This window comes from Danio rerio, chromosome 3 (assembly GCF_052040795.2).
Source record: "Danio rerio strain M-AB ecotype USA chromosome 3, GRCz13ab, whole genome shotgun sequence".
NCBI lineage: Eukaryota > Metazoa > Chordata > Actinopteri > Cypriniformes > Danionidae > Danio > Danio rerio.
In genome coordinates, this window is record NC_141023.1 from 39,143,556 (window position 1) to 39,163,452 (window position 19,897).

The 19,897-nt window shown below is 35.7% G+C and overlaps 1 protein-coding gene across 1 annotated transcript; it reads left to right on the forward strand.

The window, feature by feature from the left end:
- Positions 1-4,505: 4,505 nt before the first annotated feature.
- zgc:165423 lies at positions 4,506-14,552 on the forward strand. Its single transcript, NM_001100150.1, is given in 10 exon segments — positions 4,506-4,563; positions 5,479-5,511; positions 5,611-5,773; positions 8,422-8,690; positions 9,783-9,931; positions 10,595-10,814; positions 10,907-11,036; positions 11,126-11,370; positions 11,466-11,566; positions 13,923-14,552. Coding segments are annotated over 7 exon segments (1,236 nt in total). The 5' UTR covers positions 4,506-4,563; positions 5,479-5,511; positions 5,611-5,773; positions 8,422-8,557; the 3' UTR covers positions 14,181-14,552.
- Positions 14,553-19,897: the final 5,345 nt, after the last annotated feature.

A 19,897-nucleotide genomic window follows, 5' to 3' on the forward strand; every position in this document is an offset into this window, starting at 1 on the left:
AAGACAAGAAGAAGATATTAATCGAAGGACAAAACATGTCAATGAACATTTGAAACAATAGTGGTGCATCAAAAAGCTAGTATTACATTTGGATTGTTAGAAACGTTCTATATAATATTAATATGAATCATCTGAATGTAATTATGATGTTGTCATTATCACAAGAGCAACCTGCACTGTTCACAATGTGCTGTAGAATCTACAGTAACTTACTAGCAGCAGTTCACCAGTAACTTACTGTAAATAAATTACAGCATCATTTATCTTCCTGTATATGCATTTATAGTATTTTATATTTTTGCTTTAAAATATACAGTAATTTTCACAATGCAACTTTAAAATATAGTAACATACCACATTGCTGTCTTACAGTAAAGTGCGGTTACAGTTAAATACTATGTCAATTACAAAAATCATTAACAGTGTTCACCTTTTGCTTCACTCTACTTAAGCTGCGGTCACACTAGAGTTTGTGTGTGGAAATTCTGACGAATTCGTTCTGAAAAGGGGCGGGATTAAACAAGATGATTAGACATTTAAAAAGCAAGCGATTGCTCTATATTTTAAGTTTCTGTCCAGAGATGTCATGTTTTGATCCTTGATTGGTCTCAAGCTGACAAGTGATGCAATTTCACACGTCCACCAGGCTTGAACTTTGCACCGCAGCAACCTCCGAAACTTGATGCATAACCCTGCGTTTCCAGTCTGACCCATTCGCGTGCGTATGAATGGAAGTCTATGGGAGGAAAAACCCAGTGTGACCGCAGCTTTATATTTACAAATCCTCTCCTATATACTCATGGATAGTAAAGTGTCCAGTGCATTTCAGATTTTCAGGAGAACTTGTCATCCTTCTGTGATTATTTCATTGTTAATACTGACTGATGACTGATAATAATGGTTAAAAAAACTGAAGACTGCATCTTTCTTTGGGTCAAGCACAGATTTGAATGTACCGCTTCACATGACCTCCCTTCATAACTTCCTTCCTTCTTTTTTATTTAATTTTATTTTAAACTTTTTATTTATTATTATACATTTTAAATAGGCTCATTCTAAAAAATGTACACCTATATACATTTCTGGACATCGTGACTTATGTAGCAAAGAGTATGTATGGCATCATTTGTTCTTTAAAACGAACGCTACAGGGTGGAAGATGTTGTTCCTTTTCGTGCTTACCAGCTGACCGCTAACGTCCGTATGTACGGCTTTCCTGCTGTTACCAGTTTGTCCAGTAGCAGTAAGTCGGTGGACTTGAAACGCAGTGAGGAGTTGATGGGGTTTGTGTCATGCGAAGAACAGTTCCAAAAGTCATCTAAGACAAAAACAGAAGCCAAAAAATAAAATAAACAAGTAAATAACAGGATGAGAACGTGGTCAAATCTGAAAAGAAGGTAAAAATCAGGCAAGGGCTTTTCTTTTTCTGGATTGCTTTCTAAAACCTGGGTTTATTTTGGGTGGGCGGGTCAATCAGTGCTTTTGAAAACACATCTGTTGGGTTTAAGGAAGGAGGAGGGTGGGTCAGTCAATAGGTCATTCAGTCAGTCAGTAAGTCAAAAACGTAGCTCCTTTGGTGCTCTCTAGAAATGTATGTAGCGGTAAAATCATGTCTTCGAAGCAACTTGATGTTCCAAATGAAAGTTATAACAATTATTATGCCAATAGTTGATAGCAACCAAGCATCCAAAATGTATGCCACCAAACAATACTTGAAAAATGATTAATCGCGCAATAAAAAAAAAAGTTTTACTAAATAATTTTTGAATTATTGATTGAAATTCAATATTGAATTATTTGATGAGATCAAATAAAAAAAATGAATTTCTAGTTTAGTTGTCTTAAGCAGTCAGGTTCTTTCTGCAATCAATCAGTGATTACAATCTAGCTAAACCTGTATCCGATCAGTCATTGTAAAGATTCTCTGGTATCTCCTGAAAACCGCATGAACTGTATTACCTTATCTGCAATATCTGCTCACAACTTTTGTTTGACTCATTAAACATGTTTATAATTTAGTTGCTCTAACACTTGTGTCTTAAGTTGAACTTACTGCAGTGTTGTGTTGCATAGAGTATTGCATGCATTCCAACCATTACCACCAATAGAAAACAGGAATCCTAAAGGGTTAATTTCTCTATGCAGCTGTTTCTGACTATTTTACTATCTCTGCAGTAACTCAAGCGCACAGGTGTCAAATCCAGTTCCTGGAGAGCCGCAGCTCTGCACAGTTTAGTTCCAACCCTAATTAAACACACCTGATCAAACTATATATGTCCTTCAGGCTTGACTGAAACCTACAGGCAGGTGTGTTGAAGTACAGTTGAACTAAATTGTGCAGAGCTGTGGCCCTCCAGGAACTGGCTTTGACACCTGTGCACTAGGAATGAGGATGCTCTTTAACTTAAACAGAAAAACAATAAACACAACCAGATTATACAGTTGAAGTCAGAATTTTTAGCTCCCCTGAATTAGTAGCCCCCCTTTTTATTTTTTCCCTATTTTCTGTTTAACGGAGAGAAGATTTTTTAAACACATTTCTAAATATGATAGTTTTAATAACTCATCTCTACTGATTTATTTTATCTTTGCCATGATGACAGTAAATAATAATTGACATTTTTCAAGACACTTCCAAACGGCTTAAAGTGACATTTAAAGGCTTAACTAGATTAATTAACTAGGTAGATTATGGTAATTAGGCAAGTTATTGTATACCAATGGTTTGTTCTGTAGACTATCGAAAAAATTGCTTAAAGGGGCTGATAATATTGACCTTAAAATGTTTTTTAAAAAAGTAAAAAAACTGCTTTTATTCTAGCCGAAATAAAACAAATAAGACTTTCTCCAAAAGAAAAAAATATTATCAGACATACTGTGAAAATTTCCCTGCTCTGTTAAACATAATTTGAGAATATATTTAAAAAACAAACAAAAAATCAAAGGGGGATAATAATTCAGACTTTAACTGTATACTTCTAAAAAAACTTGCCTGTTCATCTTTAATGTTGTCTGTTAATTTGGATAACAGTCATTTCCTATGAGATTTATGAAAAGTCTAAATTTTTAAAAGCACTAGACATTTGTTTACAAATTACAAGCACAAAATTCTTTTTCATTGTGTTTCAATATTATTACAAGTGAACATATCAGGTGTATAAATTACTAGTTTAATAATTACTTGTATAACCCCTTATTTAAGTTTATGAAATACATTTTGTAGTATATTCTCAGTAAAGCATAAGACATAAAACACTATAATCTGCTTGTTGCCAAATAATTTTGTGAAATACCTAAACTAGTTTAGCATTTTCCTCTTCTCAGTAAAAATGTTTAGCATATTTTGGTTACTTAATTAAACTAGAATTAAAGTAAATTAAATCTTATATTATTTAATTAAGTCTCTTTTAGACATTACTTTTGGCTACTTTTGTAATATGAATTTACTAACAGAGTTTCATCTAAAAATGAAACTAAACGCTAAAGAAGCTTTTTCCTAAAGCAAGATGTTTAAAAGAAATCAAATAAACAATAAATATATATGTTGATGTTGTGTCCTTTTTCAAATCATCGTTATATAAGAAACCTTTGCGATGGCATGAAAGATTTCATTTCATTGGCATTGCTTGTCATTTATTTTCAACCCTGCACTTTTGCACACTTAACACACAAAGACCTCACTTTTAAGTCCATTATGAGCAGACTGAAAAAGTGGACACACCTTGTTTCAGCTTCTATTATCAGCCTGCATAAGATTTGCGGTGTTCTATGAAAAAGAAAGAAAGAAAAAACCTGGGAAACTAGTTTCACCGGCAAGCAAATATGTGAACCTGTAGATTTTGTGATATCTGTAGGGAGAGTTTTAGAGTAATGATGATGTATAAAATAATGAGGATGATAAAGATGAATATTGCTATTGTCTTTTTTCACTTAATATGTTAATGAATGATAATATTTTACACTGTATATACATATATATATATTTTTTCATTTCCTAATTTCTGTTTAACAGAGAGAAAACTTTTTCAACACATTTCTAAACTTAATAGTTTTAATTACTCATTTCTAATAACTGATTTATTTTATCTTTGCCATGATGACAGTAAATAATATTTTACTAGAATTTTTTTTTAAATATTAGTATTCAGCTTAAAAACAATCGAAAAGATGAATGTTGCTTAAGGAGGCTGATAATATTGAAAAAAATAAAAATAAAAACTAACTTTTTTCTAGCTGAAATAAAACAAACAAAACTTTCTCCAGAAGAAGAAACATTATGGGAATATACATGCATTTCACATTTGACAAGCTTGATATGTCATTTTGACTGTCAGGTTTGGTCATTTAATGTGACAGAATCTTTTTCGGAATGTTTTTTCATTGTGTATAGAATGATTGTGCTTTTCATCTAGGTGTGCCAGCAGCTTAAATAGGAATATGAGGAGAGGTGTGCAGACGTCACACTGTACAGGGAATAAATATTCAGAGTCGCCTCTCAAATCAGGAAGCTGAAGATGTTCTGGAAACTGAGCTTGGTCTGTGTGGTCACCCTCCTGTCCACAGGTAACCGCCTTCATCTTTACAGTATAAATTCATAATCAAATCTGTTATCAAAATAATAATTAATTTAAAATATTTATATTAAAATGTATTATTATTATTAAATATACAGTTGAAGTTCAAGTTCTTTTTTAAAATATTTCACAAATGATGTTTAACAGAGCAAGGAAATTTTCACAGTATGTCTGATAATATTTTTCCTTCTGGAGAAAGTCTTATTTGTTTTATTTCGACTGGGATAAAAGCAGTTTTTAATTTTTTTTTAAGTTGTCTCAATTATTAGCCTCTTTAAGCTGTATATTTTTTCGATAGTCTACAGAACAAACCGTCGTTATACAATAATGTGCTTAATTGCCCTAACCTGCCTAGTTAACCTAATTAAACTAGGTAAGTATTTAAATGTCACTTTAAGCTGTATAGAAGTGTCTTGAAAAATGTCTATTAAAATATTATTTACAGTCATCATGGCAAAGATAAAATAAATCAGTTATTAGAGATGAGTTATTAAAACTATCATGTTAAGAAATGTCTTGAAAAAAAATTATCTCCGTTAAACAGAAATTGGGAAAAAAATAAGTCAAATAAGTAAAAATTGTAGTTTTTACACAAAAAGATCATTTATCATAATTAGCCTAACAGATTTTTTGCTTATAGTTTTTCTTTTTATAGAATACATATAGAAATTATTATATTTATTTACAATAATTTGAGATACAATCATTTTTTACATTTTCATTTTTATTTTAGTTATTATATGCATATTTTTTTACACAGTCATTTCAGATGCAGTTACAGTGCTTTTTTATGAATGACATTATTTTCTTAAGCTTTGAGTAGCTTAAAATATGAGCTACATGTACGTTATTTTTGTATCTGTGAATTTCATCTTTTTAACTGGTAATGTCTGATCTTCTTAAGGGTGTGACTGCCAGCCTACCCAGAGTCCCCCTGGTAAATAATTACTCATTACATATTAATTGTCAACTGAATAACATCTTTTGAGACGGTCACTGTAATGGTTCTTAACATTTTTTTACTTCTATTTTGAAGCATGTGGCAAAGCTCCTCTCAACACAAAGATTGTGGGGGGAACAAACGCATCTGCCGGCTCATGGCCATGGCAGGCCAGCCTTCATGAGAGTGGCTCTCACTTCTGTGGCGGGTCGCTCATCAGTGACCAGTGGATCCTGTCAGCCGCTCACTGCTTCCCCAGGTAAAGCACAATCATTAGCGTCTCCATTAGATATCAACCGGTCGACTGGCCAAACTTTTTTTTATTTTAGTTTTTTTTTTATTTTAGTATTTTATATTTATTAATATCTCTGTTTTGGTCACTTGCATACAAACTGCACTGCAATGACTTACTAAGAATACGTAAAAGTTAACAGGCCAGATGGGCTGATGAAACAAGATGGAAAAACACAAGATACAATAACTTGAAGAAATGTAATTTTAATCGACCTTCATTTGATTTATACTTCTGCATGTTTGGGATGTTTTTCACATGAATGAAAACATTATACATTGTAAAAAATGCTGGGTTCCACACAATCACAAATTAAGTTAAGTTTTTACAGGCGATGCAGTCGCCTCACAGCAAGAAGGTCTCTGGTTCGAGCCTCGGCTGGGCCAGTTGCCGTTTCTGTGTGAAGTTTGAATGTTCTCTCTGTGTTTGCGTGGGTTCCTCCGGGTGCTCCGGTTTCTCCCACTGTCCAAAGATATGCGATACAGGTGAATTGGGTAGGCTAAATTGTCCGTAGTGTATGAGTGTGAATGCGTGTGTATGGATGTTTCCCAGAGATGGGTTGCAGCTGGAAGAGTATCCGCTTCGTAAAACATGTGCTGGATAAGTTGGCGGTTCATTCCACCGTGGCGACCCCGGATTATTAAGGGACTAAGCCGTAAAGAAAATTAATGAATGAACAAGTTTGTAAAAACTTAAGTGGATTGAAGTTAAAACATTTAAGATGTCCCAAAAAACTCAACAATTGTGTTGTTTCAGCTCATTTTAAATAAGTAGCTTGAACAAAAAGTAAACATAATTTCTTTAAAGTGTGTACAGATAAAACTTTTGTGTTTGGCTGGTTTTCATTATGTTGAGACGATGGGCTCTATTTTGACGGTCCATGCGCAGAGCGCAAAACGCAGGGCGCAAACGCTTTCAGGGCGTGTCAGAACGCATTTTTGCTAATTTAAGGACGGGAAAATCCGCTTTGCGCCATGGCGCATGGTCTAAAAGGGTTGAGTTTATTTTCTTAATGAGTTATAGGTGTGTTTTGAGAATAAACCAATTAGAGCCTCATCTCCTATTCCCTTTAAGACCCAGCTGCGTCGCGCCATAAGTGCATTTTGACATAAAGTAAGTTCACTTTCGCTTTTGCTCTCGTGGATAGGGAAACCTTTATGCACAGACATCAATTAGCCTATAAATAAATAATTTCGTTTGTTAAGCGCAAAGATTTTTTTCTAAACTATTTCTAAATTCAGTTCTAATTTCTAGCAAACGAATAAATAAACAATAATAACCAAGTGTGGTCAAAATACTGAGTTATTTCCAAATACACCTGCTATGCCCCATATGGTCTAAAATTTGACAGGTGGACAAATCTAAGCTTGTTTTTAATAAAACAAATATAAATATGGATATAATAAATAATACTGCTAATAATAATAACATTATACAAAAGCAAATTGAATAAACTGAAAAAGCCTCCCGAGATGAAGAAAGTAAGGCAGTGGTTTTTAAATCTTCATGTAGGCTAGAAATTAATATGTTTTGTAATATTTTAATCATTTATATTTATATCCTGTATATATCCTTATTATATATATATATATATATATATATATATATATATATATATATATATATATATATATATATATATATATATCCTTAAGATATTATATATTTTTCATATGTAAAGATATTTGTGTATTGCTCTACATCTTGTGTGTAGTGTGTAAGCCAGCCGCACTTTGCGCCAGACAATAGACTGACTTTGTTCTGGTCTAAAGATCAGACTATTTACAGTTTGTCAAAATAGCAACGCGCCAAAACACGCCTTCTTTTTTAGACCAGAACGCCTATGGGCGCACATTTGAGCGCAAATGCATTTGCTATTTAAACAGCGTGGCGCAATGCCTCAAAATGACCCTTGCGCCGAGCTAAAAGTACCAAAAGAGTATTGCGCCGCGCCTTGCGCCATATTGCGCCGGGTGTATGATAGGGCCAGATGACTTGGATTTTTATGTTTCAGAATTTTCGCTGATTTTTTTTTTTTTTTTACAGGAGAGTACTGTATGTACTGTAAATAGGCATCATTCCCTAGATTATGCATATGTTAAATGTTATTTCGTACACTTTTGTTTTATGTAGCAGAATTTTGTAAATCATTATGTTCATACTTTATATTTTGAAATTATTGACCTTATTCTCCGCCGACGAGCGGGCGCTGCCATTTGAATCTTTTTGGCTCGAGACTTCCGGTCTCATTCACTTCCATTCATTTTTAGACATTAAAAACTGCTAATTACGCTGCTTGATGTTGCAATTTGATATTTCCTTGTTATATTATTCTACTTGGTTTGTATAGTCATGCAAACATTTGTTTGTAGAGCAAGTAGTTTGACCGTTTTCTGGCGTTTATTATTCCTAGACATTTCTCCCATAGACGACTGAATCGGAAGTTCTAAGACAATCGCGAAAACAGGCGCACTTCTGCATTTTAGAATAAGGTCAATACGATCTAAATTAAGTTTAAGTACAATTTACTTAAATCCAATTCATTGGCATGACCAAGCTAAGATCAGTGCATCACTAGTTTTGGTTCTAAAATAATGATTGTGTTCTCCTTTCAGCAATCCTAATCCTTCAGACTACACTGTGTATCTGGGTCGGCAGAGTCAAGATCTGCCCAATCCGAATGAAGTGTCCAAATCGGTCTCTCAGGTCATTGTTCATCCATTATACCAAGGCTCAACCCATGACAATGACATGGCCCTGCTGCATCTCTCCTCACCGGTGACCTTCTCTAACTACATCCAGCCCGTCTGTCTGGCAGCAGATGGAAGCACATTCTACAATGACACAATGTGGATCACAGGCTGGGGAACCATTGAATCTGGTGGTAAGAAACAACATGTTTTTTAATGCTTGGGTCTACAGGACACATAAAATAACAGGGGAAAAAACTGGCAGCTCCTTTTGTCATTTGTGTGGGGTTGTCATGATTAAAAATTGAAAATCAAATATTGATTTCTTAACTCTGAAGTTAAAACATTGGTAATGTTGTCTAAAATTAAATATAAAACACACTGACAGTTAGTTATATTATGCAAAAGGTACTCTGAATGACAATGTTGTAAGTGAAGTTTCACAAACTAATTTTGAGAGGGGCATGTGATATGATTGACTGCAGCTGGTCCCTTTTAGTAATCATTAGCTAGCCCATTGGATTATTCCAAATCTAACTTAATAGTCCAGCCTAACTTTACTCCCTATATTCGTTTGGAAAGGACCCCTATCCACCCCTTCCACCTCCGCCTCATTTCTAGGATTAGGCGGCTCAGTGGCTCATAGGCTAGCACTGCTTTACAGCAAGAAGGTCGCTGGTTCAAGTCCTAGCTGGGCCAGTTGACATTTCTGTGCTTACATGTTCTCCCCGTGTTCACGTGGGTTTCCCTTAGGTACTCAGGTTTCTTCCCACAGTCCAAAGACATGAGACACAATTAAATTAAATAATAGTAACAGTCACAAATACATTATTACTGAGCTTCTCTAAGTGAGTATACACCAGTGTGGTTGGTGGCCTATTCCTATAGAGCTGTCTTTTAATAATCAATGAATAGGCCAAACGAATCGGGGGGAGCTCTTGAGAACTACCTGATCTCGTATGCTTTAAATTCTCATTGACCAGGTGGGAGCTTTGGGCTCATCTATCTCCAAGCTCACGGTTCTCTCCCGGGACAGCATGCCAAACCTGCTAATATCATTAAGCATTATCTAAGTGTGAACTCTTAAATCAAATTTGATTAGTTGAATACAGGATAAAACAAAGATGACATTTTACTCAAACTACAATTCAGAATTTCCAAATTTTAAAAACATATACAGTTTTATCAGTTTAGTATATTTTATTCCCATTTCACTTGCTTTTTTCATAATGTTTATACATTTTTTATTCTATTTAGCTGAATTTCTCTCATTATCTGTTTCGCAGTATCCCTTCCTTCACCTCAAATCCTACAGGAGGTGAATGTGCCTATTGTTGGAAACAACCTGTGTAACTGCCTTTACGGTGGTGGTAGCTCGATAACAAACAACATGATGTGCGCTGGACTAATGCAAGGAGGAAAGGATTCCTGCCAGGTATAAACAATGTTCATTTCTATCATTTTTATTTTTTGTTGTCTTCAATTATATATATATATATATATATATATATATATATATATATATATATATATATATATATATATATATATATATATATATATATATATATATAGAATTTTTTTTACAATTCTAAAGAAAATTATTATTTTCATTTGGGCAACATTTGTAAAAAAAAATATTATTTATTCAAATTTTAAATAACTACTTTCTTATTGAATAAAGTTTCAATTGAAATTGATACTCCAGTCATTACTGCTTTCATTACTAATATCATTCATAATAACAACAACAACAACAATAATAATAATAATAATAATAATAATAATAATAATGATGATGATGATGATGATGATGATGATGATGATGATGATAATAATAATAATAATAATAATAATAATAATAATAATAATTAATAAGTGGAATACATTATTAAATTAAATTATAAACTACTTTTGAACTGTTATTTTATACTGCAATAACATTTCACAATTTTACAGTGTGTACTGTATTTTTGATTAAATAAATTCAGCCTTTGTGAGCAGGAGAAACTTACTTTAAAACATTAAAAATCCTACTGACCCCAAACTTTTGACCGGTAGTGTAAATATAATTTTTTGTTTCTCCCTCACTGTAAAGGGTGACTCCGGAGGTCCAATGGTCATCAAAAGCTTCAATACATGGGTCCAGGCTGGTGTTGTGAGTTTTGGTAAAGGTTGTGCTGACCCGAATTATCCTGGTGTGTACGCCAGAGTTTCTCAGTACCAGAACTGGATCTCTCAGTATGTCAGTGCTAGTTTCATTCCTGTTGATGTCAATGCTCCAATTCAGGATGACAGTGAGACCTGTCCTACAAAACGTATGTTGACAAAGCAACATCAAAAGTAATCATTGAAATGACACTTTAGCCTCCATTCACATTTTCTCTTTCTCTCTGTGCTTTCTCTACAGCGACCTTGTGTGGAGGCTCCGCCAGCGTATATCCATGGATGGCTGTTGTATCTTTTAACGGTAGCCCAGAGTGTGTAGGAACTTTGGTGTCTGACCAATTCATCTTGACCTCTGCCAGCTGCTTTTCTGGGTAACCAAACCAGGAAAACTTTATCTCATAAGAAATTACTGAGCAAACATAGATGACTTGTGCACTGATATTAATATCTCTTTCTTCAGATTTACGGGTGTAAATGGATGGACTGCGACCCTAAGTCTCGCCAATTGGTGGGACTGCTCCAGCTCATCTGTATCATCTGATGTAGCAAACATTTTTTTTGACAGCGTTTCAGGCAATGGGGTAGCACTTGTGCAGCTATACACTCCAATGTATACCATTGCCAATTTACCCATGGATATGTATTATTCAAGCTTTGGCCCTGGTGCTCAGTGTGCAGTAGCCATTTTGAGCTCATTCGACTCATGTGAGTTTATGTAATCACTTATTCTTACTTTCTCATCAGGAAATTCTGCAATATGTCATGACTGATCCTTTTGTTTCTCTCTCTTTTGTTTACAGCTGGACTATCTTTTCAGGAATTGCAGACAACCATTGTAAACTGTGATCCTTCAGACATCGGACACACCGATGTCTGCACAGAGCCTGTCAATGTTCTACAGGTATCTGCACAATCCTCTTTAGTTGTTTGAGTTTGTCAACAATCATGCACTGAATAGCACAATTTGGTATTGCGTCATAGTATTGCAACAATTAATGGTTTGATCATGTGTACCTTGAATAAACCATAAATTATTTTACAAAATGCCTGCAAAATGATTCAATCTAAACTCTATGAACTGTCCAGATAGCATACAAATGTGGGCTACTTTAGACAGTTATGCAGCACTGGTGGTCTTCTTTCGGCCCAGACAAAGTGAATGTGAGCCTGAAGTGGCCCACCTGTACAATGACAAAAGGTGCCCAAAGATTTGCAATTAAGGCTAAATGTAATCTGAATGTGAACCTAATGTGGCCCATGTAAATTTGTAAATTTGACTCAAATGATAAAGGACAAATGTGGGATACATTTGGCATAAATGTGGCATAGTCATTTAAGAGTAATCTGGGTCTAAACGCACAGTGGCTCACATGTGTAGGTGCAAATGTGGCCCAGTTATTATAAAACAAATGTGGGCCACTTTTAGCAAATATTTGGAACAGTAATCTCTGCCTAATGTGACTGTGAGCCTCAATTGGCCCAAAGAAAATATGGCAAATGTGGCCCAGTTATCTTAAAACAAATGAGGGCCTCTTTTGGCAAATACTTGGCACAGTAAGCTCTGTCTAATGTGACTTTGAGCCTAAAGTGGCCCAAAGAAAATATGGCATATTTGGACCAGTTATCTTAAATCATATGTGGGACACTTTTGGCAAATATTTGGCACAGTAAACTCTGGTCGTATGTAAGTGTCTAGTGTGCGTCGTATCTGGGCTAAAATAACAGCAAACTGTGGTCCAGTATAGGGTCAGTTTTGGTTCATTGACGGATATGTGGTTTTGCTATGGCTTAATTGTGGCCCAGATCTGGCAAACAAGAGCGTACCGCCTAAGTGGGGGCCAGATGTAAGTGTTTGGTGTGGGCTGGATTTGAGCCACATGAATTTTGCTATCTGGGTGGTTTTAATGATCCTATAATTTGATTATTGATGCATAATTTCATAAATACAATAATTGCATAAAACAGTTCTCTCATTATTTTTATGCCAGCTTGAGGGCCCTCAAAAGCATAGTTCATCCCAAAATGAAAATGCACTCACTATTTACACATCCTCAATAATGCTTAATGAATTTTTTTATTCTGTTACACACTAAAGAAGATACTAGAAAGCAGAGTAACCCTTTATTTTGATGGTCCATTTGAGTTTGTAGTAAACTGTCTGCTTAATATCTGCTGATACTGCTCCTTCAACAGACATTTAACTGATTATAAGAAACTTTGCAAGCACATGTCATCTGACACCAACCCTAACCCAACCTAACAGTCTACTTATAATCTATTGAACATTAGTTGGCATGTAGATGCAATGAAACCTAAACTCAACAAACGGACCATCAAAATAAAGTGTGGCCGAAAGCAGAAACCTTTAGACCATTACCATGGTAGAAAAAAATCCTTCAATGTAATAAAATAATAAATAAAATTCAGACTACATAATAAAATGTTCCTGTGAATGTGAAAAGAGACAAAACTATTCAACATAGGCTTATGCTGAAAATGTAACCCTATATACGGTTCTGGAGATTGTGAATTATGTAGCCAGAGCTATGTATGGCTGCATTTCTTCTTTAAAACGAACGCTACGGCTTTCCCGCTGTTACCAGTTTGTCCAGTTAGCTTTACACATTCGTTGGCAAACTTAAGATGCAAAGCAGAGTTGACATCGATGACAGTATTCGAATCCAGTGAAGAACGATTCCAGTAAGTGGGTAAGACAAAAACAGAAGCAGAATAAAATAAACAAGTAAATAAGAACAGTTGGCGCGAATGGCACTCACGAGAGAAAATTGAGATCTGAAAAAGCGTACACAGCGGCCTGGTTGGATTGGCGAAAACATAACTCCTGGGACATATTTCGCTCTCTCCAGAAATGTGTATAGAGGTAAATAATCAAAATGAGCCTGAATTTAAACTATATAAACAGCAATAGTTTATGTTTCTGCTCTAAGAGCAACATTACTACACCAAGCGCTGTAGGAATGTTGAGAGAAAGAGAGAAGGTGGTATTTAGTGTCTGTTTGAACAAATCAGATGACACTGTAAAAGTAATCCAGTCTAATGTGCTTTCGACTACCTCTGGAAGTGGTTAAAAGTGAATAAACCCAAAATTTACAAACACATCTAAACAGAACAATTGCATCTGTATTTAGTGTTAGCCACTTGTGTTCGGATTGAGAAAACCTACAGTCTAATTGCAAGTGTAAAGAACTTTTAATGGTTGTTATGAAGTTTTTAAACATTCCTTCTTTCTCATTCAGAACGGCAGTCCCTTGTTGTGCAATAATGGCTACATGTGGATTCAGGCTGGCATCTTGTCCGTTCCCCCTGGCATTGAGATGAACCCACAGAACTCAAATAACACAGCCTTCATGAGTACGGTTCCCTTCACCACCTTCATCATCAACACTCTCAATGATGTCCCGGTAATCTTCGGTGGGGCAGAGTCATTCTCACCCCTCTCTCTCACCTGCACCATTCTACTGTCTCTCCCTGCAGTCCTGCAGGCCATGTTCTGAAATAGGGTGTACTGACATTTTATCCTACCTGTCAGATTATGCTACCAACACTGTATATGAATGGTTTGGAGGTTAAGGTGGGATTGGGGTAGGTCACACTACTCCAAAAAAAGTTGCACTTGTAGTATAATCTGATAGGTTGCATATACCGTCATCTACTTTTTGAATGTGGGGTAGGAAAATCTGACACAACACTGGCATCAGCTTAATGAATACAATATGCAGTGCATTATAGGGACGTTAAGGCTGTTTTCTTTTGCATTAGAACTATACTGTAACTGTCAAACCTAAATGTCGACCTAAATGAAGTAATTAATGGAACCTTAACACAGTAAATTCCTAATAAAACAGATATGATTGTTGAATATGAAATATGTTTTTTTTGTTGTTGTTGTTGTTTAAATATATCATTGTTTCTCACTTCACATGTTTGAACGCTACTTTCTGTGTTTATGCCAAAATTACAATTTAAATAAATGTATGCCTGTAAAAAATCTGTGAAAATCTGTCAGAAATCAAATATACTTTTACATATATTTTATCAATATATTTCTTACATATTCTTTAATACAAATATTTATTTACTGGCTTGCACACACGCACACATACGCAGACACACATACAAATAGTGAAGATTAAACTTGGAAAACACATTATCATTCCAGAAATAAGTCATCTTCTGTGGCACTTCAACAAAACCCTTTGCTCAGTGAAAAATACAGTGATGAAACATTTTGAGAACAGCAACGATTGTAGAATTTTCCAGTTCTCCTAAATGTCAAGATTGTTATGACTGGGTCCTGTTGTCAGAGGGTTTCAACTTTAGAATCAGCAGAAAACTAGAAAGTTTGGTTACTGGCTCGTCAGATCATTCATAATAATACAGTGGTTCAGATTAACATAGCCTAAATGACTTGGTGGAATCTGACAGGTTTTTCACTTTGATCAGTGTTCTCTTTCCAAATATCTCATGTTTTCTACTACAATACAGGAAAGTCGTGAAATATGTTTTAAAACCACAATATTAAATATTAATACAACAATATTATGTAATGTAATGCAAAGTGTATTTATATTGCACATATATTGTGCATGACCATACACCCAAATCGCTTCACAATCATGTAGGGGGTCTCTCCACACCACCACCAGTGTACAGAATCCACTTGGATGATGCGACAGCAGCCCCAGGAAAACAGCGCCAGTGTGCTCACCACACATGGTATTGGTGGAGAGACAGTGATACAGCCAATTCCATGGATGGGGTGCCTCTAAAATGTGACCTCTAAAGGTGCTATAGCGACAGAAGCTAGAGGCATTGGTCTTTAGCTTCCTTGTTAGAGCAACCGACTCCCATGTGGGAGGTCGCCGGATCGATTCCAGCTCGGAGCGGGTTGAATAACTGGGGGGTTACATGAACACAAACAAAAATCTTGAACACTGTCACGCTACTTAAGAAACAACTAGATATTTGAATGGGCTCCAACAATATACAACTTAAAGTTGGAAACTTTATTTTTTTTTTATAGAAAATTGTGGCTTTGATTTTAGCAAAAAAAAACAAATTTGAAAAAAATATGCCACATTTAAAACTTTCCATTTAAAATGTATTGTATACCTTTATTTATTAGTTGATTTCACTTCGACTTACAATAAGCAGTAAGCAATAAACAGCCAAGTGTGTTTTTCTTCAAAGCAATCTGATGCCGTTTCCATTGTATATGTATTATAAAATAAAAAACAAGTCATAATTGGATTATAACTACAGTATAAAACAATTAAGTGTTACAAAATACCTTAAGATAATGATAAACATGTTAAGTGAAGTTTATTTTTAAACAAATTTCTAGAGGATCACGTGTTTATGATTGCTTGCGGCTGGCCCCGCATTACCCAATTTATCATTCACCAATCAAACAACTCCTAAGCCACTATAAATGCCCTAGGATTCATACTACAGTCATCTTGTTTTGAAGAATTCCCCCTTCCACCCCTACTAATCCTCCTTTCCTAGATGGGTGGCACGGTGGCTCAGTGGTTAGCACAGTTGCCTCACAGCAAAGAACGTTAAATCAGCTGACGTTTTTGTGCAGATTTTGCACGTTTTCCTTGTGCTTGTGTAAGTTTCTCCCGAGTCCCCCAGTTTTCTCCCACCATCCAGAAACAAATAAAGTAAATTGACTAATCCAAATCAGCACCATAGACATGCACTTAGTAAGTGGCTTTTAAGAGCAATCACTATCTGTTCATTTGCTACTACAGCAGGGAAGTTCTCGAGATCTAATGCCTTGCAACGTGAGGAAGCCCCGGGTTTGAGGATCTTTTGAGCTCAGGGCTCTCTCCCAGGACAGCATGCCAAGTAAGCTTTATAATCAATCATCGGCTGAGTGTGAACTCTTGAAGTAAAATATTATGGATCTAAAATATAGCACACACGTTTTATTGAAATTAAAATGTGTCGTTTTTGACCCACATGAGATGGAACAACAGTCCCAATAAGATCATCAAATATATCTTTTATGCCATGTTACTTAAAGACATTAAGGATAGTATACTATATTATACAAAATACACTTGAATAAATTGGAATGGTTGAAGCCAAAAAGAGATTTACAGTGTAATGGCACAAGAACCATGTGAATTACGCAGTGATTTTTTTTTTAAACCCTACTACCAAGAAACTTAAGCACTGATGTAATAATTAAATAGCAACATTTTAATTATGAACAAACATAATTTAATGACCGTGGAGATGAAAACAACAACAAAAAATGATTTAATATCACTGTTTATCTGAACAGTTTAAATTTCTTCACTGAATCTAAGCATATAAGGCAGGTCAGGGATTTGTGTAAGTGTCTGGCTGTAGACAAATATCCAGAAAAAATAACATTTGTTTTGACTTTGTTCATCTGTTCATACTCATGTTTCAAACATTAAACTAGTCTTTTCCTCTAAGAGAATAAAGTGAATAGACAACGGAAAAAAAAAAAAAAAAAAAAAAAAAATATATATATATATATATATATATATATATATATATATATATATATATATATATATATATATATATATATATATATATATATATATATGATAAATGAATTAGTGCATTACTATTCAGTAGAAAACTACACTGCGTACATCAAACCAGTTTGATGTAAAGCACATTCAGCCATAACAAAATGTTAAGGATGATTCAATTCAGACTTGACGGTGATGAAAACTGACAACTTCAAACCGATCATGTTTATTCCTGAGTAAAATATTTCCGCTTTGCATGCTTTAAAATAATAACCAATAATTATATAGATATTTGGAAGGAACAACATGTGGCTGGAAAAAGAAAGTGTCAAGGCACAATAACACCAAAGACAACACCATGTGAAAATGCACATTTATCTGATATAAATCAGGCAAAACCTATACCACAAAGATGTATACTCTTAAAAAAAAGAAGTATAAGGGGCAGCACGGTGGCGCAGTGGGTAGCACAATTGTTTCACAGCAAGAAGTTTGCTGATTCGAGCCCTGGCTGGGTCAGTTGGCATTTCTATGTGGAGTTTGCGTGTTCTCCCTATGTTTGTGCCCCGGTTTCCCCCACAGTCCAAATGCATGCTGTATAATTGAATAAGCTAAACAAGCCGTAGTGTATGTGTGTTCATGTGAGAGTTGTATAGGTATTTCCCAGTAGGCCTACTGGCTTGCAGCTGAAAAGGCATCCTCTTAAAAACATATGCTGGATATGAATTTATTGAACTTTGTACACCGTTTTGTGTGATTCATTCATCATTTCAGAAAAAAAAACATTTGGAAACATCCTGGTTCAGTTTAAATGTTAGTATTTGTGACTGGGTGTCGGCTTCATCAGTATCTGACTGTCATTGTGCTGTGCTTATCCTGGCATCTGAGGCTGGGGCCGTACCCACACTAGGTACAGTTGCCTCAAACCGGGCCAAAGCACACTTGTCCCCTCTATCGTCTGCCCCAACGGCCCCCACTCACACCACAATCAGGCCTGGGCACGCTTACGTCATCGATGCTGCGCTGTTCAGTGAGAAGTGCTCTCACTTAGCACAGTGGACATTTCTCTAGTTATATCATTTCAGTCGGTTTGATATGCAGTGACATGCAGTCAAATATTTCCCCAAACAGTGCTTAGGGATGCAGTGACACGCAGTCAGATATTTCACCGAACAGATCCGCCACTTTTAACGCTCATAAACAATCATAAAGCCCTCTTACAGCAAGAATGAGGAGGTCTGCTGAAGGCGCGCAGCTGTCGTGCAGTGAGGAGTTTGCGTCTTTAATAAACTACGGCAGTTTGCGATCACTGAACAGTATTGATTATTAAATTCATATGAAATAGTCCCTTCAATGTCACGTCTCGCTTTCAGTTTCGGGCTTTGGGGCGCTTTGCACTCACACTACAAGCGTACCGCGCCAAAGCCCAAGTGAACCGCGCTCAGGCCCACCTCTTCCAACTGGGCCAGGGCCGGCCAAGTGAACCGTGTTTGAGCCCAGTTCAGCGCACTCACACTTCTCAAACGATCCGTGAAACGGGCCAGTGCACAGTTCAGATAGCATAGTGTAAGTAGGCCCTGGGTCTCCAGACATTGGAAATGCTAAGAAAACAAACTAGCTCATTTGCATTTAAAGCCACAGGCGCAAAACAGCACTAACCCTAAAATTTCCAGCAGGGTAGGCCTATAATAAATAATCTGATGGTTGTTTTGAGCTGAAACTTCACAGACACATTCTGGGCACACTTAGACTTATTTGATATATTCTATAAAGAAGCATAATAGGTGTCCTTTTAATCTTGAGTGTTTCAAATCCTTTAAAGGTATACTCATCTTTGGTTATGGACAGACAACACTGCAGTGAAGTAATTCAAGTGACCTTGAGTTGCTTTACAATCACACTCTCTGCCAGCACATTAAGTTGACATTATACAAGTTAAGCTGGTTTAACATGAATTCTATATACCACTGAATCCCATTGTCTGCTCTGACAGGACATTTTTTTAATTTAGTTGATTATGTCACTGATATGTTTACCGCATTCCTAGCCATCAGTTTTGTTTTGGATGTGTTTGTGACTTTCCAACATTTTTTATTTACATTTCCTTAATGTAAGACTGAGGTGATTTGCATTGTTTCATCTAATCTGTATGGTCCCGAATTTTCTTACCACCCATTCTTGCATTAAATCCTCGAACCAGCCATCTTCTTTCTGTTAGGCGACAGTGCTAACCAATGAACCACTGTCACCTATTTTTAAATTTTCATTAATTTATTCATTCATTTTCTTTTCAGCTTAGTCCCTTTACTAATCCGGGTTGCCACAGCGGAATGAACCCCCAACTTATCCTGCATATGTTTTACACAGCGGGTGCCCTCCAGCTGCAACCTATCACTGGGAAACATCCACACACTCTCATTATTCTCATTGAACAAACGGGCGCAGCCATTTGAATCATTTTGGCTGAAAACTTCCAGATTCACTTCCATTCATTCTCAGACATTAAAAACAGCTCCTTTTGCTGCTTTGTGCAAACTTATATTTTATAATATTATTCTATTTTGTGTGCATAGTCATGCAAACACTTGTCTGTAGAGCAAGTTTTTGGCGATTTCAGCTGTTTATTGTTCCTATAATTTCTCCCATAGGCACCTGAATCAGAAGTCTAAAACAATCGCAAAAAAGGTGCACTT